This window comes from Quercus robur, chromosome 8 (assembly GCF_932294415.1).
Source record: "Quercus robur chromosome 8, dhQueRobu3.1, whole genome shotgun sequence".
Classification (NCBI taxonomy): domain Eukaryota; kingdom Viridiplantae; phylum Streptophyta; class Magnoliopsida; order Fagales; family Fagaceae; genus Quercus; species Quercus robur.
The window spans coordinates 56,589,271-56,615,805 of NC_065541.1; the positions used below are offsets into that span (position 1 = coordinate 56,589,271).

Genomic DNA, 26,535 nt, shown 5'->3' on the forward strand with positions numbered 1-26,535 from the left:
GAAATAGAGTATATATGGATCTCTCTAACAATATCCTCTTCCTTACTTATCAAAAAAAAAATATATCCTCCTCCTTATTTTCCCTCATCAATCATCCTCTTATAATTTTTTAATTGCAACTTAAAAAAAATGAAATTATAAAACAGGATTTAGGCCTCATTTGTTTTGGTGTTAAAAAAATTTATTTCCCTTTTTTTTCCGGTGCTTGGGGTGGCTGAAAAAACAGTTAAACCAAAATTATCTTTTGTGCATTTTCTTTGAGGCTGTAATAAATTTTTTTTTTTGACCTATTATTTGTTGAAATAGATATTACTGAGAGTAAATATTTTATATGAATACTATTTCATGAGATGAAAACGCTAATTGAATGATGATTATAAAAATAATAATCATTCCATTTCTAGTCTAATACTATGTTTCAAACGTGCCATAAGCTTCCTTTAGATTCTGTCTTATTTCTTATGTGTCAAACCATATAGTTCTGTAAGGTATATCTATGACTTATATGACATATAAATTACTGTAACAGTAGAAAGCTAAGATTTGTATTTTTTATCATACACACGGGTATGTATGTACGTTTGTGTATATATGTCTCTTACTTTTGTCCAATGGTGTCCCAAAATCACTACACCCTCAAATTTGCCTACCATTTTGTGATCTTAGAGACGGTCGATTTAGTTGCAAAGGTGGAAAAGTTGGAAAATAGAAAATTGGTGGAAGGATAAAAATATAGGAGGATCAAAAAAATTCAGTTTTTCATTGTGTGTATTTGATTGGAATAGTGAAAAAATGAGAGGAATGAAAAATTATTTTGTTTCAATAAGGAGAAAACTTGGAGGATAAAAAATATAATTTATATAAATTTACTCTTATATCTGTATTATATTACATATAAGAAATAATTTATTTTGTATTCTTTATCAATAGTTTTTTTTTTTTTTTAGAGGGTGGACTTTTACTTTTACTTTTTTGAACGTGTTACCACGTTTTTTCTCTCGTGTTACCACGTTTTTTCTCTCGTGTTGCTCTCCACTGGGAAGCCACGATGGTGAAATCCCTAGCCTTTGCATAGGCAGAATCTTTCCCCTGCTCTGGTGGAATCTTGGCTCTCTCATCCCAGTTCCAGTCTTCCTCACCCTTCTATCCCGTGGCTCTCTGTGTCCAGTTTTCTGCCTTCCTACACTCTTTACCCTTCTCATCCACATCGCACCCACCCCTCTACAGCATGGACGATCTCACAGATCGGTGTGCCCGCTTCTCCCTTCACAAAAAGGAACGCCAAACCATCCCTTTAACCCCTGTTTTGGAGAACAATAACAGAGTACTTGTGGCAAAGCTCTTCACCAAACGTCGACTTAACGTGGAGGCGTTGTCACGAACACTTAAAAGCATGTGGAGATTTGCCCAAGACTTCGAAGTTCGTGACTTGGCCTCAAACACGGTGCTGCTTCTGTTCACCCATGAGGCTGATGCGCAAAAGGTGATCTCGCAAGGACCTTGGTCGTTTGACAAGTACTTGATAGGCCTCTACCAACCTAGTGCCTCTGAATCTGTGGACGATGCAAAGTTTGTCACAAGCCCCTTTTGGATTCAAATCCATAACCTTCCTCTCAGTCGTATGAATAAAGTTAATGCTACAGATATAGGGAACACTATTGGCAGAGTTGTACAGGTTGATGCGTCACCATCTGGGGAATGACGAGGACGCTGCATTAGGGTCCGAATCCTTATAGACATTGAGCAACCCCTCTGCAGAGGACGTTACGTGGATTTGGGTGGCTCGGATCCCCATTGGATTTCTTTCCAATATGAACGGCTACCTATATTCTGCTACTGGTGTGGTCACTTAAATCATGATGAGAGGGACTGCAAGATCTGGATTGATAGTGGCGAGTCATTGCAAAAGAGTGACCAACAATATGGCCCATGGTTGAAAGCTTCCTTGACTACCATGCAACAACCACAACTGGTACGTACCAAATCTTCCCAACCAACAGCCCCACCTCAACCTCCACGACCCACACCTTCACCATCTACACGGCCATCACCTCTGACGGAAAACACGCCATCACCATTGCCGAACCTACCCACTAAGACTCAAAATGCAGAAACCGTAACTCAAGCCGATAAACCCGAAACTGCACCAACCCATAAGGAAATTTTATCGGACCCACAACTATTTGACACGTTTATCACGAACCTTGACCATGATCTAAATTACAATCCACTTTCACACACCCCAAATCCACTACCACAGTTGGCGCACGCTCCATTAACTAACATTGCTCAACATTCCTATTCCACCACTAAGTCAACTATCCCTTTAAATGTTAACTCTGACACTTTGACCACAAACCACCCAGATATTCCATTCCCCACACAGATGTCTGACACACCAAAAGCCCCAGAACCCACTACTACTCCCACAGACCAAACTGTAATAGAAAAAACCGTACCTTTGCATGGTACCTGGCGTCGAATAGGACCACCCCACAACACTGTAAGCGTTGGTATCTCTTGTGAATCAGTGTTGGGACCTAAACGGAAGCAACAGGATGGACCATTACCTGATGACCCACCCAATGACAAGAAGCAGAGGCTCTTGGAAATGGAAGCACAGTCACTGGGTAAACTCATGGCAGAAAATTTGGGATCGACGGTGGCTGCTCGGCAGCACCGCCGGACGCAATGATCATCATGAGTTGGAACTGCCGGGGGCTTGGGAACTGCTCGGCAGTTCGGGTACTCGCCGACTTGGTGAGATCAAAAGGACCCAACGTTTTGTTTCTTATGGAGACGAAACTGTCAATAATTGAGATGATTCCAATTAGAGATGAATTAGGGTATCGTTCTATGCTTGCGGTACCAAGTCTGAGACGGAGTGGGGGTCTGGCTCTCCTTTGGAAGGATGACATTACGGTAGATACTCAAACCTATTCTCTTAATCATATTGATGCAAAAATCCTGGTTTCTCCACAGGTAGAATGGCGCTTGACTAGTGTGTATGGCCATCCAAAGGAACAGAGGAAGAAGGAAACCTGGGCTTTATTGCGACATCTCCATTCTAGGGCCTCCATGCCGTGGATTTGCATTGGCGATTTTAATGAAATCTTGTCATCTGATGAAAAAAGTGGTGGTGTGCCTAAGCCACTGGGGCCTATGCAGGATTTTCAAAGCACCTTGTTGCATTGTGATCTAGTAAACATGTTTGTGGAGGAGCGGTTGGATAGAGCTTGTGCGAACCCGAAATGGAGAGAGATGTTTCCGACTGCTAAAGTTAGACATCTAACGGCCTCTTACTCTGACCATGACCCTATTTTACTCGAAACAGAGTTTGCTCCGTTGAGGCGCAGGCGAAGGAGGATCCAAAGGTTTGAAGAAAAGTGGGTGGCCCACGGGGAATGTGAAGAGCAGATAAGAAGATCGTGGACCCAGTCCCACCCAATTGGGAGTCCAATGTTTTGTCTCTTCGAAAAGATCAAGAAGTGCCGCATGGACCTTGTGCAGTGGAGCAGGGGTGCTTTCGGAAATACCCGAGATCGTCTTAGTGCCAAGCAACAAGAGCTGCAACAGTTGGTTCATTCCAACTATGGAGGTAATATGGAACGTATTAACCAGACAAAGAGAGAAGTCAATGAACTCATGCATAAGGAAGAGGTTTTTTGGCGACAACGATCTCGAGCTATATGGCTCCCTATTGGCAACAAAAATACCAGATTTTTCCACCAGTGTGCAAGCCAACGAAGACAAAAAAAACCAGGTTGAAGGCTTGGTTGATTCGAATGGATTGTGGCAAAAGGAGGAAACTAAAGTGGCAGATATTGCAATGGACTATTATCAGACTCTCTTCACAGCATCCGCAACTACTCATATGATCGAAGTGGTGGACAAGGTAGACAGGGTTGTGACAGATGATATGCGACGCACACTAATGCTCCCTTACACCAAAGAGGAGGTAAGAGTAGCCCTTTTCCAAATGCATCCATCCAAGTCCCTTGGCCCCGACAGCATGTCACCATATTTTTTCCAGAAATTCTGGCACATCATTGGCCTTGATGTCACGTCCGTTGTGTTGTCTGTTTTGCATTCTAGACGATGCCTACACAAAATGAACCTAGCCCACATAGTACTCATACCCAAAAAGAACAAACCTGAGCATATGAGTGAATATCGCCCCATCAGCCTTGCAAATGTGGTATCAAGGATGGTCTCAAAAGTCATAGCTAATCGTTTGAAGATGATCCTGCCAAATGTCATCTCAGATGCCCAAAGTGCTTTTGTGCCAAATAGACTTATCATCGATAATACCTCAGTGGCTTTTGAGATGTTACACCGTATGCGGAACCGACGGAAAGGGAAGATTGGGCACATGGCAGTGAAGTTAGACATTAGCAAAGCATACGATCGGGTCAAATGGAGCTTTCTCAGGCAAACAATGCTCAAGATAGGACTTCCTGTACAGTGGGTGGACATAGCCATGGAAATAGTACAAACAGCAACTTACTCGGTCCTCATCAATGGTGAGCCTCGAGGACACATTACTCCAACCCCGTGGAATCAAACAAGGTGACCCTCTTTCACCTTATCTCTTTTTGTTATGTGCTGAAGGTTTGTCCTCTATGTTGCGAAAAGCCACAGACACCAAAGAATTGCATGGCATCACCTCATGTCGGGGTGGAGTCCAAATATCACATCTCCTCTTCGCCGATGATAGCTTACTTTTCTGTGAAGCTACTCCAAGTGAATGCCATCGCTTGTTGGATTTATTGGCTAAGTACGAGGCTGCCTCTAGACAGGCCATAAATCGCCAAAAGACATCCCTTTTCTTTAGCCGAAATACAAGGAATGAGGTGAAGGAAGAGATTCGTGGTTTGATGGGTGCGCAAATTATGACTGGCTGTGAGAAGTATTTGGGGCTGCCAATGGTAGGAGGAAAGTCCAAAGTGTCCACTTTCAGAGAACTACAAGAGAAAGTCACCAAAAGGGTCATGGGATGGAAGGAGAAGCATATCTCAAAGGCGGGTAGAGAAGTGCTAATCAAAACTGTTGCCCAAGCGATTCCCACCTACTCGATGAGCCTTTTCAAAATTCCCAAAACAGTCTGTGATGGTATAAACTCTGCTCTATCCAAGTATTGGTGGGGTCAAACTAGGGAGGAGAAGAAAATACATTGGATTAATTGGGGAAGGCTGTGCACATCGAAAAGGAAGGGCAGAATGGGGTTTCGGGACATCCATGCCTTTAACTTGGCTATGTTGGCGAAGCAGGCATGGCGACTGCTACATGAAACACACTCACTGTTTTACCGTGTGTACAAAGCTCGATATTTTCCCTCATGCTTTTTTATGGATGCGGAATTGGGAGCAAGCCCATCGGTAGTGTGGAGGAGTCTATTACAAGCACATGAGGTGATTAGGGAAGGTTCTATATGGCAGATGGGTAATGGACAAACGATAGGTATTAATACCCATAGGTGGCTGTCTCGACCACCAACCTTTAATAATGGAGCAGATAAAAGCTTGAAAGTGGCTGACCTCATTGATGCAACTACAAACCAGTGGGATCGAGCTAAGGTGCATGCCATTTTTGCCCCGGGTACAAGGGAGGATATCCTAGAGCTCAAGCTAGGTAATATGACCTTGAGGGACAGACTGATATGGAAGGAAAACAAGGCAAAAAAGTTCTTGGTGAAAACGGCCTATCAGGTGGCTCTTCGACTCCACCACCCATAATCAGGAGACCATTCCCAAGCTAGATTGGATCAGAAGATGTGGAAAAAGATATGGTCTATAAACGTCCCTCCCAAGGTACGGACTTTTATTTGGCGTGCATGCTCTAATATCCTGCCTACCAAAGCAAATCTACTCCAAAAGAAGGTGCAGGTGGACCCCACTTGTTTTGTGTGTGGACAGCATGAAGAAACAACGGGACATATATTGTGGAAATGCCCTCTAGCTCGTAACGTGTGGGCACTGGTTAGGGGTAAAGTTCAGAAAACAAGCTCCTGGGTGCCAAGCTTCTTCCTTCTTACGAGACAGATGATGGAGAGACTATCGGGGAATGAATTTGAGCTATGGGCTATGATTGCATGGGCACTCTGGAATGCACGAAACCGTATACACTTCCAAAACACACAGACCCATCCAACTGAGATCCTCAAGCAAGCAACGAACCTGCTGATGGACTACCAGAAACTTGTTCGAGATCTTGTGCAACGGCAGAAGGCACGATGACTCTTATAGTTTTTTATCAAGGACTTTGGTAGTTTATAAGGACTGGTGTTATTTTATTCTTTCTCTTGTACTGATTGGGCTTGTAGAAGGGGTAGGCCACGATGCATGGCTTGCATGGCTTTGTGTATTACAGCTCATCAGCCAAGTCTATATTTGTATACTCTTATTTTTCTTTTGTTTAATATATTTCTATCTTTGACATTAAAAAATAGTAAGGTTTTGAAATCCGGACCGAACCGTACAATCTGACCGATCAGAAAAACCGTGAATTTCTCAATTTTGCGGTTTTTTATCTTCAAGAACTACTCTATGGAAAAAAAGCAAAGATCCGTGCTAACCGTGGTCGGACCATACGGTTCTGAGAACCATAGTTCAACCGGTTTTTGAGGTTCAGATGGTTTCTTTTTGTTTTAGCTTTTCCGGTGAATTTTGGCCAACACACCGGTATGAAGTTAGGATCAGATCTAGAAGAAATGAAAAAGAAATGAAAGAACATGAAGAAGAACAAAGATCGCAAGGTTTCTTTATCAAATATAAGAAAAATGAGGATTGTTTTGCAATTTTTCTCACCCTAAACTTTGATCTAATGCTTGCAGTAAGCCATCAGCCTCAGATCTGTTCATCTTGGCCTCACTTTGGCGGCGATGACGACAACGACTAGCAGTGAACAACAGTACCATTGTTCATTGAGTCAGCAAAACGAAGCCGAATGCCTCACCTGAGAGAGAGCCTGAGAGATATTTGAAAATAAGTGGTTACTGATGGAAAGAGAGATAGATAGTAGTGATGGGAAGAGAGCTGAAATTTTAAAAAATCTTGAAGTGAGAAGTTAACTCAGGTTACCATGTGTGGTGCAAAAAAACTGACAAAAATTACTTGGAACATGTGAAAATTTTAGAAAGACACGCTATTATTTAATTTTGATTCCTTTGGTTTTATCAACAATTACTTTTTCTACGTTTTAAATATTTTTCTACCGAACACCAAACAGTAAACACATACCCCAATGTATTATCATTTAAGACTTCTATATATTATATAAATATATATACATATATATATATAGATATATATTTTTTTTCATTTCTCTGCCATTTATGAGCTTAATAATTAAATTAGTTTTAAGTTTTTTTACCAAATATAATTATTTATATTTTAAATAAATATTAAATTAATTATGACATCATTACAGTTCGATTCCGATTCAACCTTGGTTCGACCTTAAAAACATTGAATCCCTCCCTTTTACAGTTCAATGAACGGTCCAAATTTTAAAACCTTGATCAATAACTGATTGGCATAAATGGCTTGAAATTGTTTTTATAGGATGAAAACATATAAAAATAAGCACAGTACCAGGTCGTTAGTGTCCCATTTAAAATTCAACACCCATTAATGAGCAACTTCTAGCACATCTAAAAACCAATTTATTCTATAAGAATAAATAAATAAATAAGAACAAATTTATTGGTAATATCTAGCCTTTTACCGTTTGAAGATGGAAAATTATTTTGGGAATTCACTATTCAGCAGCCCTATTGTAAAAATTCAAAACATCCTTCCCCATTTATGAGATTCTGGTTGGAATATTGATTGCTTCAACTACCATCTAACATCACTTAATAAATTTCCTTGAACAACCCCTTGCTGAATAGTTTCTCTGTCAATGTCAGGATGCTTATAAAAGGGAACTTTTGAGCAACACAGCTAGTACCACTGAAAAGTGAGGCAAGGTCTTTAGCCAAAGGAGAGAAAGAGAGAGATTACTGAGGCAGAGTAACTAGTGTGGCAAAATGATGAAGGTTGAGGTCACTATCATTTCAAAAGAAACCATCAAACCATCTTTACCAACATTGCAGCATCTGAAACCCTACAAACTCTCCCTCTTAGATCAGGTCACTCCCGCAACTTACGTTCCCACAGTCTTCTTCTACCCTATGAGTACTGATCTCAATCTCAACATGTCCCAAATTATCGGTCAACTTAAAAATTCCCTTTCAGATACCCTCAATATCTATTATCCATTTTCTGGGAGCAAAAAAGACAATCTTTTTATCCATGATTTTGACACAGGTGTTCCCTTTCTGGAAGCTCGTGCTAATTGTTCCATGTCTGAGTTCCTTAAGCACCAAGAAACAGACTTACTTAGTCTATTCGTTCCGTATCGTGCCTTCTGCAAGGAATCAGATACTGCTATAGGTCAAATGGCTGTCCAACTGAACCTCTTTGATTGTGGTGGAATAGCAATCGGATTGAGCTGCTCACATAAGATTGGGGATGCAGCAACGGCGAGTTCTTTTCTTCATTCTTGGGCTGCCACCTTTAGTGGGTCTCCAGAAAAAGTTATAAATCCAAATTTCTCTGAGGGGTCAATCATGTTTCCACCGAGAGAGTCACTTCCACAAAAGTATATAGCTACAATGGATAACTTGTGGTTCAAAGAAGGTGAGTATGTTACAAGAAGGTTTGTGTTCCATGACAAAGCGATAACCACCCTAAGGGAGAAAGCGAAAAGTGAACTAGTTCCTAAACCAACACGCATTGAAGCACTGACATGTTTCATTTGGAAACATTGCATGGCAGCTTCTAAAGCCAAATCAGCAGGTTTGGAAAAGGCATCCATGACCATACTGGTCCAAGCAGTGAACTTGAGGACGCGAATGAAGGCACACTTATCCGATGCTTCTATTGGAAATATATTTTGGTGGGCTCCCGCAGCAGCTGATTTGGCTATGGAAGAGAAAGAGTTGCATGAATTGGTGGACCTTGTAAACGAATCCATCGCAGGGTTTGATAGCGATAGTGCGGAAAGTTTGCAAGGAGACGAAGGTTTTTTGGCTTTCTCCCATTACTTTGACCAATTAGAAGATATGTTTTCTGCAGAACCAAAACCAGATGTTTGTGCGTTTACATGCTGGCTTAGGTTTTTTAACGACATTGATTTTGGTTGGGGGAAGCCATTTTGGGTTGGTATCATGGGGAAAGTTGGCCCTGCATTTAGAAATTTAATAATATTCAGTGAAACCCCATGGGGTATTGGGATTGAGGCATGGGTGACCATGGATGAGAAGGAAATGGCTATATTGGAGAATGATCCTGAATTTCTTGCATTTGCTTCCCTAAATCCAAGCATTTCAATCTCTCTTTAAAATCTTTGGATATGTTTTGTGTTCTTTTAAAGAGAATGGATATGTTTCTATTTGATGCCAAAGTGAAGTAAAATAGAATTGGTCACTGGTACTTATGACTTTGTGTATGACAATAAACCAGTAATAAATTGGTCTATTAGTGTCCTAGTTTTGATAGAAATTAAGGTTGTGATGACTTTACCTTTGTCAATATCCACACGTTTTCACTTTATATGTAAAAATGTGTTAAAAAGTGTTTACATTGTTGAATGTGAAATAATAATTAGCCCTAAAATTATAGGAGTACTTGTAAGGCATTCTACTATTAAGGTAAGTTTAAGCAATTCTCACAATATTAATTTTTCTTTTTTATTCATTTTCTGAATCAAATGTAATGAAGTTATTAAGTTGTAATAAAAATTTATATAAGTGCATAAAAGCTTTATAATTTTCATACATATGTATTTTGGCATCAATCTTTTTGAATGTTTCAATGTTATAAGGTTGGACCAACACCATATTGTGTTCAAAGAATTAAAATATGTTGGTGTGAGTTTTACATTGCTTTCAACAGTAGCCACTGAATAACTCCTTTTATTTTTCTTGATTACAGATGTTGGTGTGAGTTGTACATTGCTTTCAACATCAACTTTTTGAAACTTTGTAGAATCACCATCTTATTGTCACATTCATTTGAAATACCACTGATGTAAGCCTGTCAATAGAATAGGTTGAGAAATCTATTACAGCATATAGAAGTGAAATATCAAATTTGTAATTTTGCTAATTAAACCAAACATAAAACCAAGTTTAAGATAACAAAGAAACTGAAATATGAAATCACATTCCAATTTCAAATTCTTTCTAGAAACATATTACCAATAAATATGCAAGAAACAATACAGAATAAAGGAGAAGACTCGTAAATACCTGGCTTTTCTCATCTTGCTATCGTATTAAGAGTCTTACACAGATAAGGATCCACAGTTCCAAATAACCCAGATAAAAAATTGCCAAATACCTATCTACAAAACAATAAAATCCAATTTTCAGCCAACATTCAAGAAACATTAATAAAATAGAACAAATTAAATAAACCATCTGTAGCAGGAAAAGAACTACAAATGCAGAGGAAAAAAGTACAACAAAAGCATTTAGAACATAAAAATCATCCAAGTCACAGTTAGGAATGGCTAAACACTTCCTATCAATCACATAGGTAATACCTCCCTTCATACCAAATACAATTGAGGGTTGCTACTAAATTTGGGAGCTAAAGTAAAAAGTTCAGTCCAATACATAGAGGAGAGTCCTAGTAATCTAATCATTATTGATTCTGAATATGAAGAAAACAATGTCAAAGGAATTCAAATTAAGATCATCCAAGGCACACACACACATTCAATATGTTCTACATATGTGCTAAGAAATTTAAACAAACACATAGAGAACACACACACATTCAATATGTTCTACATATTTGCTGAGAAATTTAAACAAACACATAGAGAACAAACACAAAGATAACCAAGACAAAACCCTCAAACCCACATTGCTCCTTTTATAGAACTTGACATACAAAACAAAAAATTGGTTATATCATAGGTGCTAAAAAGTACTTAATACAAAAAGTTATTTAAAAACAATGCAGAAAGTTATTCAAAACAATGTAGATTTTATGAAATAGTGCAGTGCAAATTTTTATGAAACAGTGCAGTGCAAATTTTGGTTGTAAAAAAAATGCAGATTTTATGTAGAAAAATAATGCAGAAAAATAACATTTTGAAGAAGAAAACTTTTTAACAAATTGGATCCACAGACCAAATTTTACACATAAAGAACAAACACAAAGATAACCAAGACAAAACCTTCAAACCCACATTACTCCTTTTATAGCACTAGACATACAAAACCTAATTTATTTAGATTCGAATGCATGTTAGAAACAAAAATCCCAAAGCCAAAACCTATTAGTAAAATCACATACCAACCAATACAACAAATTAAATCATAGGAACATATAACAGTGCTCCTTTTATAGAACTTGACATAAATAAAATAAAATAAAATAAATCCTAAAGCCAAAGCCTATTAGTAAAATCACCTATCAAACTATACAAATTTTAAGCTGTGAATTGCGATTGTAACAAATAATCTCTAAAAAAACACTATTTATAATATAGGGTTCTGTATTTGCCTACATACTTGAAAAATGTAGAGGTCCATGGGTAGGAAGTATCGGAATTTGGGGGAGAAATAATTTGGGGGAGATATTAAAAGTCACAAACCAAAACAATGTAGAATTAAAATCTTTTATATAGATAGCAATGCATCAACCACACACTAATAACACTAAAAGAAAATTACACAATTAACTTTTCATATATACATTACTAATTAAATTCACACACATGCTCAATGTTTCGGTATCATATTTCACTAAACAATCAATGAGTAAAATAAGAAACATAGAAATATGATACACATCAACATTGATGTAATACACAAAAAAAAAAAAAAAAAAAAAAAAAAAAAAAAAAAGAACTAACATAGTGATGGCAATGCAAGAATACACAAAAGGTTCATTTCACTTATAAATGGCCTCACTAAATGGTCAACAACAGAAGAGACATATGACAGAGAAAGCACAAGATTAAAGCTACTACAAAAGAAAATGAGCATTTTGAACTTACCAGTTACCAGTACTGCCCAAAAACAATGTAAAGTATGAAAAATCAGCAGATCCAAAGAGAATATATATTGGAAACTTAATTGGATTAGGAATCTTTCCACTTATGACTATCAACCTTAGCATCAAAACTTCTCTCTTCTTGTATCCATCTGGGTTGGAAGAAACACAATGAGAAAGAAACATAAATCTTGCATACTTTCATGAGTTGGAGGACCATAAAATCATCATTAACATATATCACAAATTACAATGAGAAAGAAACATTGTTAAATCTACATTGAAAATTTAAACACTGCCAAAATTCAAACATTTTTTGAGGGCTGAGTTATTGTTTTTCATAATTATAGTTGTCGGATGCTTTGGCTAGGTAATTGACACATATTGATTTGAACTTAAAGCATCTCTTGAAATAGCCACCACTATAGAAGGATCTTATAAATTATGGAGAAACAAAAACTTTTAATTTTTTTTTTCAATCAATTAAACAAATAAATGCATACCTAATAAAATCAATCTAAACCATGATATTAGGTTGAGTACAAAATCAAGGAAGACAATAAGCAAACAATTTTATATTTGAGAATTAAGAAAGAATCTACTAAATTGAATTGATTATATATTATAACTAAGCTTTCTTAGTCCATTAGTTATTCACTGATAAACACAATCCAAAACAAACTTGGACTATGTTAAGGTCAAAAGCTATCTTTATAAGCCATGCCTCCAAGCCAGAAATTTTGTCGAACACTTTGAGGATGATGGGGTTGGCCTCTTTTCTCTTCTCATGCAATGAAGAACTATTAGAGCTACAGGTTTCCATTATTTATTAAACAATCTAAAATTAGAAAAAGAGAGATAGAGATAGACCTGGTGATGCCAACGGTGACAATCGAAAAGGCAACCACACCTCTGCTAGGATTCAGTTGGCGTTGGGACTGAGTAATTGGCATCATCATCATTACCTGAAACCGAAACTCAAAAAATAAGATTTAGAGAAAATCATAGAGAAAGAATTTCTTGAGAAGCAGATCAAATAGGAAAGAGAATGACAGAGGGGGAATTATTTAACCTAATCGGCTCTGTGGTTGAATCCGTCCATGGAGAAAAGAGGCTGAGAGTGGAGACCAAGGAAACTCCTGCATAGGCCTAGCACGTTGGCTACCTTAGGTATAGGGTTTGCTTTGGGGAAGAATATAGGAGATACAGATTGATGATTAAATTTGGTTTCCAAGGGAAGTGAGAAGAGAAGGTTTTAGGGAAGGTTTTAGAGAAGAGAGAGGAGAAGAAAATGGCATTTGGGATTGAAATTCAAAGTTGGGTTTTGGCGAGAAAGGTAGAGAAAGAGAGAGAGAGAGAGAGAGAGGATTCAGCATAGGGTTTGTGGGTATCGGGTTTGCTTTTTATGATTTTGGAAAAAAATTTTGGCTTCTTATTATTATTATTTTTATAATTTAATTAATGTTTTTTTTAAAATTTTATTAATGCTGATGTGGAAAATTGTGGAAGGTTCAAAAGCTTTGGTTATATATATATATATATATATAGACTATATAGTATATACAGATTGCACAGACTATAAGCGTAGCAATTTTTTTTCAAATATATATAAAAGTTATCCTACAAAGAAGACAAGAGTTATGAATACTTTCCCTTTCCCTCCATACTTAGCACCAAAAGCGAAAGATTGTTACAGTTAACCTTCTGAGCATACCAAGTCATCCCTACCTCAAGAACAACGTTTCATGATTTTGGTCACCTAACTAATGTATATTAAACAAAAATAATTTTGATTAAAAAAAATGATAAGTTTGAGCTTAAGTTGGACTTATTAGAGATATAGACTTTCACTCCTTGTTAAATTTGGACTTAACAAAAATAATTTTATTAAAAAAAAATGATAATGATGAGTTTGAGTTTAAGTTAGACTTATTAGAGAGATAGAGTTTTCACTCTTGCTTAAATTTAAACTAAAAAAATAATTTTATTTAAATAAAATGATAATTTTATTTAAATATTGTGCTAACGTGGAAAATTGTGAGAGTTTCAAAGGTTTTGGTTATATATATATATATATATATATATATATATATGTATGAAGTTATTCAGCTGTAATAAAAATTTATATAATTGCAATAAAGCAATATAGTTTTCATACACATGTATTTTGACATAGATATTTCTAAATGTTTCAACGTTATAAAGTTGGACCAACACCATATTGTGACAGTGACAGTGTTATGAAGTTTAGAATAATCTTATCATCAAGAGCGACGCTATATGTTGAAACTATTGGAATATTTTTATAAAGATTACAATATTATTTTTAAATGTTGATTTAAATGTGTTAATTGAAATCAGTTTCTTTCTTTGATGTCTTTCTTATTTTGAGTTGACCAAATTAATGCATATTGATTAGTAAACCTTTCCAAACGTTGGTGCACCTGATGTAATTCCTTATTAAGTATTTTCTTTTAAAACTGAAATGTTTTCACAATTGCTAATTTGATATGTTTCTTTCTTACAATAGCCAAAGAATCAAAGTAATAAACATGAGAATTTATTTCTAACATTTATCTCATTAAATGTATTTTAATTTGGCATGGATTCTTTACTTTTAAATAGTATTCTATATCTAGCCATATGTGGGAGAGAAAACCATTATTCTTATGGGCTCTATTTTCATGTAAAATATAATACTAAGTCAAAATCCTAGTTTTATGAAAATAATATATCCTTGTATATACTATATTTTAGGGTAAAAGAAAGGACTATTGAGAGCTTTAGATCCTTCAAGCGCTGTAGGCTTGTAAGGATAATCAATGAAGGTGGTTGGGTTGTTGTATCCTGGGGGCGGCACGCACAATGTTTTAATCTACTACACCAGAAACCCCGTAGAATCGTAGATGCGTGTATTGTCTCAAGGCAGTGACATGGTCCACGCCTTAACCCCGTCATCTAAAAACGTATATGAATTGACGGTAATTGTTTCTATTGTTATGTTATTAATTTGAAGCATCATTGAGGTAACATCTCTCTATTGTTCTCTAATTTTATGGTAAATTCTAATTTATGTGAATTTTAATCATTTATATGATATGTTGAATGTTATGAAATTCAATCTATTTTATCAACTATTGTTCTTAGGAACAACAGAAACACTAAAAAAGAAAAAAAGTTTAGAATAACCTCATAGTGACAGTGTTATGGAATCATGTTGCGAAAGTATTGTTCTTAAATGTTGATTTGTGCCATTGCCATCAGAATAAAACTCAGTGTCATGGATCTCTTGACCAAACAATTCCCCATGATTAGACTATATCATCGACCTTCATGATGGACGCACTTCTACTCATGGAGGTTGAATTCACACTTCATAGCCAAGAAATTGGGATTGTGATTATTTGGAAGCCAGTGAAGCCACTGGAGGAAAATGTTGGGACCACCGAAAATGGCACAACTTTGTACCATAATTCGCCATGTAGTTCTGGCACAACTCGCCATTGGAGGCCAAGAGCCGCCAAAGTAGTACTACCATAAGAATAATTGAAGGTCTCATTTCCTAGACTAGTACCTATGTGAGATGGAGGAATATGTTGCAACAGAAAAATGAGGTCAGGATTTTCTTTGGCTATAAAGCTAGGAATGGGTCCAGAATTATCAATGATGCGGTTAGCTTTCTTAAATAATAGTCTCATAAATAAGAAAAGAGTTTGTAGGGGTGGTGCCAAGTGCAATTCAGGTCTCATAAATAAGAAGTGGGTCTATAGTGGCAGCACCAAGTACAATTCAGGTCTCATAAATAAGAAATGGGTCCGTAGTAGCGGCGCTATAAGTGCAATTCAGAGTGGTCACTCCGGAACACCCGACTTGAAAAAAAAAAAATTATAAACAAGGAGGCAGTGGGACCACGCACACAATGTTATTCTCATTCTCATGTGCTGGCCTTTACAAATTGTACACAAGGAGGCAGTGGGATCACGCACAGTGTTTTAATTTGAATGTGCCATCCCTAATAGCCCTTAGCACGTTGATGTACTTTGGTTTTTTCACGAGATGCTTGCTGTACAAAAAGGTCTTGGTAACAAGGATGTCAATACCGTACCGGTTTGGCCACCGGTACGATATATTTCGGATACCGGTCAATACCGATGTACCATTTCGGGTTTACCGCTATTTTTTATATTTATAAATATATATATATATATATATATTGAAAGTTCAAAAACGTGTATAAACACCTTTGAACGTTTAGACCCCAAAAAAAAAACAACTTAACCAATTCAAGCAATATGTCAAACAACTAGTGTGCGGAAACTTAACATAAGCTATAATATGGAATTGGTAAAAAACTATCTAAGCCGAAACAAAACACAATCCACAGCAGATAATAAAAAGGCAAAGATAGAGAGGAAGGAAGATGCAAACACAAAGACAACACGCGATGTGTTATCGAAGAGGAAACCGAAGCCCTCGGCGTAAAACCTCTCCGCCGCCCTCCAACGGTAAACAATCCACTAGAAAATATAGTTGGGATACATGGACAGCAATAGACCCTTCAAGCCTAATCTACCCAGTGCACCTAAGCCCTCCAAGCTTCTTGCTCCAACGAGGTTGCGCCGAACCTTTTTCTTTTCTAGCTTCCCAGATTCTGCTACTAGACCGTAGCATCAACCAATGAAGATTGGTTCCTTCCTAACTGCTTCCCAGAAATCCAAACAGCTCTCTCACAGTAATGATAATGGTGAGAATCAGGTTTGGTACAATGCCTCTCAAGGATTTGACAATGGAGAGAAAGAGAGTTGAGGAATTTGAAGAGACTCTAATGTATAGATTGTGGGTGAATCAATCTTGTTTTTCTTTAGGGTTTCTCTCTCAAAATTCTCTCTGGAAGCTCTCTTACAATCGTGGGTAAAAGGAGTATTTATACTAGAGTGGGAGAGGAATGTGAAACGTTAGGTTTTACAAAACAGGGGTGGCTCGCGGCTTGACCTCGCGGCTTGACTAAGTCGCGAGATCCAGTCGCGAGATAACCGTATGGCCAGTTGTCCTGTTTTGTCCTGTAGTGCTCCAGCTTGCATGACTGTTCACCTTCCAGCATGCTTGGCACGTGTGCTGCGTCTGGCGGCTTGAAGCCGCGAGTCACCCGCGAGGCCCAGCCGCGAGTCTCTGTTTTCTTGCACACTCTTGAGCAATCTTCACTCTATCTCACTCACTACCCTTACATCAAACCCACCTAAATACAGGGTTACTAATTGCTGAATTACAAGCAAATTTGACACGGAATAAAGCCAATTAGATGGTTGAATAAATTCAACCTTACAAAAAATATATATATATATATATATATGTGTGTGTGTCTGTGTATATATATATATTATAATAAATATAAAATTTTACCATAAAACATTTCCTCAATTCAGAACTAATTATTCATGGTTTTAGACTTTAGTATCAATTAAAATGGAAAAAAAATAAAAAAGAAAGCTTAAAAGTTACCATTGCATACTAAGAAAACAAATAATATTAATAAGTTAATGCAAATAAGTTACCATTCTGTCCTAACAAAAATTCAAAAATTACAAAACTTAAAAAAAAAATATAAAAAAAAGACTTTTTTCTGTACCAGCCGGTATTGCCCAAAATTGGCCGGTACGGCCGGTATTTTTTCCGGTACGAAACAGGGGGGTCGAGCGTACCGTATTGCTGGCCGGTACGATATATTCCGGCCGTACTGGCCGGTACGGTACGGAATCGATAACCTTGCTTGGTAAGTTAATAAATATTATTATTATTTTCTGTAAGGTTGAATTTAATCAACCATGTGTTGGCTTTATTCCGTGACAAATTTGCTTGTAATACAGCACTTAGAAACCCTGTATTTAGGTGAGAATCATGTAAGGGTAATGTGTGAGGGAGTGTGAAGAAATGCTCAAGACTGTGCAGTGAAGCAGGGCTCGCGGTTGGATCTCGCGGCTTGCAAGTCGCCAAAAGTTGCACATGCGTAGAGCATGCAAGGGATCTGAACAATCATGCCAGCTGGAGCACTACAGGACAAAAATCCAGATTGGCCATTCAGTTAGCTCGCAGCTTGAACTCGTGACTCAATCAAGTCGCGAGGTCAAGTCGCCAGCCAACCCTATTTTGGGAAAAACTAACTCTTCGCATTCCATTATCACACTAGTATATATACTTCTCATTCCCACAAAATATGTGTGGCCATTTAGAAAGAAAAACTCTAAGAGAGGTTTCTTAAAAACGCCCACCCAATTAGAGAGAGCTACTCATTCTTAGAGAGAAATTTTTGTAGTCTCTTCTCATTCCCTCTCTCATTGTCATACCTATTGAGAGGAGATTTCTATCCAAACACTACCCACACCCATTTAGAGTGTTGAGTGTTTTTGAAACTTTGGGAAGCATTGGAAGATGCCAAGGATGGCCAATGCTATGGATTATAGCGGAATTCAGTAAACTAGAAAAGAAAAAGGTTCGACGCAACCTCGTTGGAGCAAGAAGCTTGGAGGGCTTAGGTACATCGGGTAGATTAGGCTTGGAGGGTCTATTACTGTTCATGTATCCCAACTACATTTTCTAGTGGATTATTGACCGCTTGGTGGGTGGCGGAGAGGTTTTACGCCGAGGGCTTCAGTTTCCTCTTCGATAACACATCGCGTGTTGTCTTTGTGTTTGCATCTCTCTTCCCTTTATCTTTGCCTTTTATTTTCTATTGTAGATGTGATTTTAATTGGCTTAGATTGTTTACCAATTCTGTTTTATAGATTTTGTTCATTTTCCGTACACTATTTGTTTGACATAAAGCTTGAATTGGTTGTTTTGTAATTGGGGGTCTAAATGTTCAAGGGTGTTTTATACACTATTTGAACTTTCATTTTCATTGGAAAATTAGTGAGCCATAGCATTGAGATATACTGTTGCATCTCATACAAAATATATTTGATGGGTTATTTTTTGAGGATGTGAAAAATCTCATAAACTTTTATGAAACCCACAAATATGGTGATTCTATTTTCATGAAAATTATTTTGAGAAAAGTTCAAGTACTTGTAATTTTTATGTTAGAAATTGAGATTTTATGAGGTACATTATCTTTAAATTTTCTCAAATAGTGGAGGTATTGAAATTGAAGAATGTGAGAAAAAAAAAGTATTTTGAGAAATATTATTTGGGACTCATAAAATAGTTGATGATAAATTTCAACTATGTGAATTATATTGAGAATTGAGATAAAAATAATTTTTTGTCTAAGTGTGAAAATGTTTATGCTAAAAGGGCACTCCTGTTGTTGTTGTTGTTATTTATTTAAATTTTTTTTTTTTTGACAACAGAAAAGGAAGAAATACAAACAGTTAAGTAACAACATGAGACATATGAGGCCAACAAACATGAGTTGGCACATTAGTAGCTAGACTAGCTACATGGTATACATTTTCGAGGACAACCTTAGGAACAAAAATTAGCTTAAATACTACACCAACTTGTTGTACGCAGCTAAGATCTACCATTATTGTTCTTTCTCTCCAATCAGGCTTAGCACACCCATTAAAGAGAAGGACTAACTTTCTACAGTTGCTGAGTACCAAAACTTGCTGAAAACCAAGGGTCCTTGCCTAGATAGAGGCTTCCACTAGAGCTTCATGCAAAGCCCCAGCAGTTGAGCTTGCTACATAGCTTTTGACCCCCGAAAACACCACTTCACCTTGTTTGTTCTTAGCATCATAAGCAAAAGCACTACCAAAATGACCCCTCCTTCTTGCTCCTATTAGTTTAAGAACTATTTGCCACTGACCCCCAGCAGGATTGAGATTACTTCAGTGTTTGTACTCCTTGAATTGTTGAGACTCTTCCTTGCTAAAAGCTTCCTGGTACCTGCAAGACAAAGTTTGGGCCATTAACAACACACCAAGAGGGTCTGGCCGAATATTGTCATGGACAACCACATTCCTATGGTTCCAAATTGACCACAAAATTGTAAACAGATTTTGCAGAAAACTCATATCCTCTGGATTCAACTTCTTATGTCTGATCAGCAAGGAACAAATCCAATTTTGGACCAAGATGTTAGACAAAGAAGAGGTATGGAAATACAAAGTGGATCCATGCCAGATGGCTCTACCAAACTGACAAAAGAGAAACAGATGCGTGGAGCTTTCTACTTTGGCATTACAAAAGGGGCAATCTCTATTGACATTAATCCCTCTACTGTTCAGATTCAAAAAAGTGGGGAGACAGTCATGCAGCAGCTTCCAAACAAAAGTCCCAACTTTCATAGGAAGCTTAACTCTCCAAATCAATCACCAAACTACCTTAGGAACTGAGACACTAGGCCTAGGGTTAGAATAGGAGGCTTGAAAGTCTTCCAAAAGTAAGGAATAAGCCTTATGAACTTGGAAGTCACCAGAAGATGAGTGCTTCCAAAGCAGTTTATCATTGAAGCATCCTGTTTTGGAAATAGGCATACTGAAAATCTCATTGCAGACCTAGTGAGGATATAAACTCCTAATCAAGTCAGGTTTCCAATCACCTGTGGACTGATTGATAAGATTAGTTACAGTCCTAGGATTAGCTTGAGAACAACTAGAAACTCCAAGGTTGGTTGATGGAGAAAACCAATCTTTGTGAGCTAAGGGAATATCAGAACCCCTCCCTATCCACCATTTACCTTCCTTAAGTTTAATATTTTCTGATTTAATGATGTTCCTCCAAATCCATGAATTATGAGGGTTGGGAGAACAATCGTGAATAGAGCCTCTAGGATAATATTTACCCTTTAAAGTCCTGGCCAAGAGTGATTGAGGGTTGTGGGCAATCCTCCAAAATTGCTTAGCTAGCATGGCCTGGTTCATCAACCTAAACTTTTTCAAACCTAGTCCTCCTCTCTTGGGCTTGCAAACCTCATTCCAATTGATAAAGTGCAATTTACGAGTTCCTGGATCATAACCCCACCAAAAGGCTCTAGTGGTAGCATTTGGTTTATCACAGACTGTGTCAGGTACCCTAAAACAAGAGAAAGTGTATAAAGGCATGGACTACAAGATAGAGGAGATTAGGGTAGTCCTACCAACTTGAGAGAGCAACTTAGCCTTCCACCCTTGAAGTTTTGACTGAAGCTTCGGCACTCCTATTGTTAAGTAAGAACAATGGTGTCATTTTCAAGTTGGTATTCCTATTTTGTAAATAATAAAGATACAATGATGCCCTTGTATAAAGTAGAAACTTGTATTTGTGCCAAAAGTTAAATGAGTATGAATAGAAATATTATACAATTGTTGTATAATGATGCCAAAGTTTTGACAAAAATATTTAGTCCTTTATGCTTGTGAAATTATGGAAATTCTTTTGTTCCTAAATGTAGTTCCTAGTAGTTAGAGACTACTAACCTTATGTAGATGCTAATGAATCTACATTTCTTGCCATATATTTATGAGTTGAGAAATGGTGGAAAACAATTTTTAGTTGTATAAATTTTGTGCTTAAGTAACCACCAAGAGCAAGAGTAATGTAAAAAAAATATGATATATCATGTATAAAGTGGTTTCTACTATACTAGAAACACATGCATTAAAGCATGCTACTATATTGAAAATATAGTGATGGGAAAAAAAAGAAGAAAAAAGAATGTGATTATCACTGGCCATGTATATGATGATACTATCAAAAAGCTAATTAAGTTTAAGCCAGTGAAGAAGCAAATAGCTTACATTTATATTGTTAAAAAAAAGATGAATCTATCTTATATTAGCACTATTTTATTATAATACTGTTATATAAAATAAAGTGCTGCTTCCCGAGACTTTTGAGCTTTTATATAAATGAAATGACGAAATCTCTATTTAGAGTTGAAAGTCTAGATGTACATCGAGAGGGATGAGACTAAAGCCCAAAGAAAATAAATTACCTATGAGGATACCCTACCTAGGGATTGGAGATCCCAAGAACTATGTTCAAAGGGAAGAATGAATCATAGAGTAATTTGTATAACATGCACTAAATTTTGAGTACAATTACTCTTGTCCCTCCCTATGATGCTAGTGCATGTATCTCGTAACATTATGTAGGATGATTTTTATATTAAAAAACTCTTAATGTGATCTATAGCTCTTATGAGTGGGATGTTAGAGTTATGAGTGCATCCTTGATACATACACCTAATTGAGCATGAAAGTGGGGCCACTTCCTTTTGAGAATTGGGCTAATTCTCTAAATTGCTCATGATAGCTGGGATCAAGCACAAGGCCATAATGTGCTGGCTTAGAAGCTCATGGCAAATTACTAGGATATTTTGTGTGTGACGTATTGTCTTGTTTCCACACAAAAGGTCATAGTTCAAGACTTAGCTCTCTAATAACTTCAGAATGATAATGCTGAAACACAAAATGAAGGTTCAAGCCATTGGCACTCTCATTATGCATAATATTCTATCTTTAACCCAGAAATTATGTACCTATGATTTTTATAAAAATAAGTGGGGGATTGTTGGAATATTTTTATAAAGATTACAATATTATTATTAAATGTTGATTTAAGTGTGTTAATAGAAATCAATTTCCTTCTTTGATGTCTTTCCTATTTTGAGTTGACCAAATTAATGCACATTGATTAGCAAACCTTTCCAAATGTTGGTGCACCTGATGTAATTCCTTATTAAGTATTTTCTTTTAAAACTCGAATGTTTTCTAAATTGCTAATTTGATATGTTTCTTTCTTACAATAGCCAAAGAATCAAAGTAGTAAACACAAGAATTTATTTCTAACATATATCTTGTTAAATGTATTTTAATTTGGCATGGATTCTTTACTTTTAAATGGTATTCTATATCTAGCCATATGTGGGAGAGAAAACCATTATTCTTATGGGCACTATTTTCACGTAAAAGATAAAACTCTTTACATATTTGCTAAGTCAAAATCCTAGTTTTATGAAAGTAATATATCCTTGTATATACTATATTTCAGGTTAAAAGAAAGGTACTATTGAGAGCTTCAGATCCTTCAAGCGACGTAGGCTTGTAAGGATAATCAGTGAAGGTGGCTGGGTTGTTGTATTTTGGGGGTGACATGCACGGTGTTTTAGTCTACTACACCAGAAACCCCGTAGACGCAAGTATTGTCCCAAGACAGTGACATGGTCCACGCCTCAACCCCGCCATCTAAAAACATATATGAATTGACGGTAATTGCTTCTATTGTTATGTTATTAATTTGAAGCATCATTGAGGTAATATCTCTGTATTGTTCTCTAATTTTATGGTAAATTCTAATTTATGTGAATTTTAATCATTTATATGATATGTTAAATGTTATGAAATTCAATCTATTTTATCAATTATTGTTCTTGGGAACAACAGAAACTCTTAAAAAAAAAAAAGTTTAGAATAACCTCATCGTGACAGTGTTATGGAATCATGCTATGAATGTATTGTCCTTAAATGTTGATTTGTGCCATCGGAATAAAACTCAATGTCATGGCTCTCTTGACCGAACAATCTCCCATGATTAGACTATAGCATCAACCTTCATGATGGACGCACTTCTACTCATGAAGGTTTAAACAACCTTTAAATGCCTTGCCATTCTTTAATCAAAAATATATAAATTGCACCCAAAAAAAAATGTGGAAGAGAAAAGAGAATAAAAATTGTCTAGATATAGAGAGTAAAAGAACAAAAAATTTAGTACAACAAACTATTATGTAACTTCTTTATCATAAAATTGTGATGTGGCAAAGCGTGAATGGTGAAGAAAAATAAAAAGTTCATATATAAGTGATGTGCAGCCACTTACAATTTACCATATTAACAATAATAGACCATTTGAATTCGCACTTCATAGCCAAGAAATTGGGATTGGGATTATTTGGTAGCCAGTGAAGCTACTGGAGGAAAATGATGGGACCACAAAAAATGGCACAACTTTGTTCCACAACTCGCCACGTGGTCCTAGCACAACTCGCCACTAGAGGCTAGGAGCCACCAAAATAGTACTACCATAAGAATAATTGACAGTCTCATTTCCTAGAGTAGTACCTACGTGAGACGGAGGAATATGTTGCAACAGAAAAATGAGGTTAGGATTTTTTTTGGCTATAAAGCTAAAGATGGGTCTAGAATTATCAATGATGCGGTTAGCTTTCTTGAAGAATAGTCTCATAAATAAGAAAAGAGTCCAAAGGGGCGGCGCCAAGTGCAATTCAGGTCTCATAAATAAGAAGTGGGTATATAGTGGTGGCGACACTAGTTACAATTTAGGTCTCATAAATGAGAAATGGGTCCGTATGGTGGCGCTATTAGTGCAATTCAGAGTGGTCACACAGGAACACTTGACTTGAAAAAAAAATTTATAAACCTTAAAAAAGTAGTTGTAATTTTTTTTCTTCTCTTCCTTTCATTTTAGGGAACAGACTTTCTAAATAATTTTGCTAATTTTTCAAAGCACTAAATTACACAGTCAACTTATTCTTTCTTCTTTTGGAAATGATAAGGATATTTTTGGAATAGGAAAAGAATCCTTACTTTAGAACCCATCAAGAGAATGTACGTCACCACAATTGTGAATCGACGGCACCAATAGCCATCAGTCTCTAGAGGGGTCCTTCTGAAACCTCGTACCCAGCACCCACAGGAGCTAAAGGTCAGGTTATAGTAGTAGGACGATGCTCGCTCCTGATGACCACGCAGACGAGCCCATACCAAGCTGACGGATACATGTCCCATACTAAGCAGACGAATCACAACGAAGGATGGATAGGCTTACTGATAGATCCTACGTGTCCTTGCGTGTTCTCCACACATATTCCTATATGGAAATATCTTGCGCATGCACGCCACACACCAAGACCATACTATGCGATTTAGGAAGATGTCCCAAAGATCTTGGTGACATTAACTCCACCTCCTCCCTATAAGACAAACCCCTGTATTCCCGGGATCTAGGTCTACTCCAAATCACTATATAAACAACAGGTTTTCTCTTTTCCAAGGCACGCAGAAAAATCCCTAACTCTCTCATTATAGAGTTCTTAGAGATTTCTCATTCACTGACTTAACCTTCTGATAGCCCAAGAATGTATTGGCCATTTGTGATGAATTAATTGATTAATTAGCCAAGTTTATTAATTAATCAAATTAACATGAAAAATGCGTGGTAGCACAAACAAATCACCAATTAACTAAAGTGTAGCAGAAATTAAAATGACATGGTGATTTGTTTATGAATGGGGAAAACTTACATGGCAAAAATCTTACCAGAGTGATTTTAAGGTCACCACTTCCGAAAATTTGCTATTATCAAAACAAATGGTTACAAGTAAAGGAATCTCAGTATCTTATGCCAACTTACAGTTGAACCCTTACCCTAATACCCAATTAGACTTGTTCTGTAGTGACAATCTCTCCTTTTAATGCACGGCTCCCAGTACGTGATTAACCAATAGATGCGTGAATCCAATACGTGACTTAGTCACCAACTTGAGAAGGATGTTGGCTACAAAGTTTTTCAGTTCATCACAAGATGAAGATCAAGAAGCTCCATGGTCACAAAACCCTACGATGTACAAATACAGTAGCTTCTTCAAGAGAAACATGAACTAGGACATATGTCTCTAGTTCATAATATACTTGTGAAAAACTTTTACATTGAGTTGCATTCACTATGACGGCCCTTAAAATAATCCTTATGTATGTTTAAGGTTGTAAGAAAAGAAAGCCTAAACACATACTCACAAATTGGATGAAAATCAGCTCTGAAAAACTGAGTTTCATAAACTTCAATAGATAGCCATCTATCAAGCTAGCTGTTGAGTCACGGGCTTCAGCAGCTTTTAAACCTCGATAGATGCTAGCTGTCGAGTTTTAAAATCCAGCACTTTCTCACTTGATTCTTGGACAGACTTGCATGACTTTAACACTTGAACTTGAAACCTTGTTCCTTAAAGTATTAAACACATTCTAGATCTACCCAATTGCAAGTAAAGTGCGTTTTGTCAAAAGATTAGTCAATTACATAAAATAGTGACATATATTTCTAACATTGAATTACATATGTCCTAACAATTTCCCATTTTGCCAATCCGTGACAAAATCACAACAAACAAATAAGATATGAGAGAAGTCATAAATCACTCAACTCATATTCACTTGTTGAATACAATAAAATCTATCCTAACACAATTGAAAAACATTGCAAGAGAGAGTTTATGGCAAGTAAACTTTGACAATCTGTATTTCTGAAACACTTTAAACAAAACTCATCATGGCATCTTAGTGTGAACACATAAATAATAGATTGCATATAATAAATAAGAAACATGTGTATAAAGAGAGAAAAGAAACAACACATAAAGAGATAGGTGACATAACATACATCAATATATATATATATATATATTTATATATATAAACCAAATATAAGTACAATGTATGTCAAATGATCACAAGACCAATGTACAAGAGATAATGTATCTAAA

General features: G+C 36.7%; 1 protein-coding gene and 1 long non-coding RNA gene across 2 annotated transcripts in view; one reads left to right on the plus strand and one right to left on the minus strand.

The window, feature by feature from the left end:
* The first annotated feature begins 7,944 nt into the window (after window positions 1-7,944).
* LOC126697188 (stemmadenine O-acetyltransferase-like) overlaps window positions 7,945-26,535 on the plus strand; it is a 63,707-nt gene continuing 45,116 nt past the window's right edge. The window contains exon 1 of the mRNA XM_050394076.1: window positions 7,945-8,038. Within this exon, the coding sequence (XP_050250033.1) occupies window positions 8,030-8,038 (9 nt within the window). The 5' untranslated portion in view covers window positions 7,945-8,029. The remainder of the gene's footprint in view (window positions 8,039-26,535) is intronic.
* On the minus strand, window positions 12,063-13,318 carry LOC126697189 (uncharacterized). The gene is made up of 3 exons (XR_007646160.1): window positions 13,126-13,318; window positions 12,924-13,018; window positions 12,063-12,205 (listed from the first exon to the last, which is right to left on the minus strand). It is a non-coding gene; the product is annotated as an uncharacterized LOC126697189 (long non-coding RNA).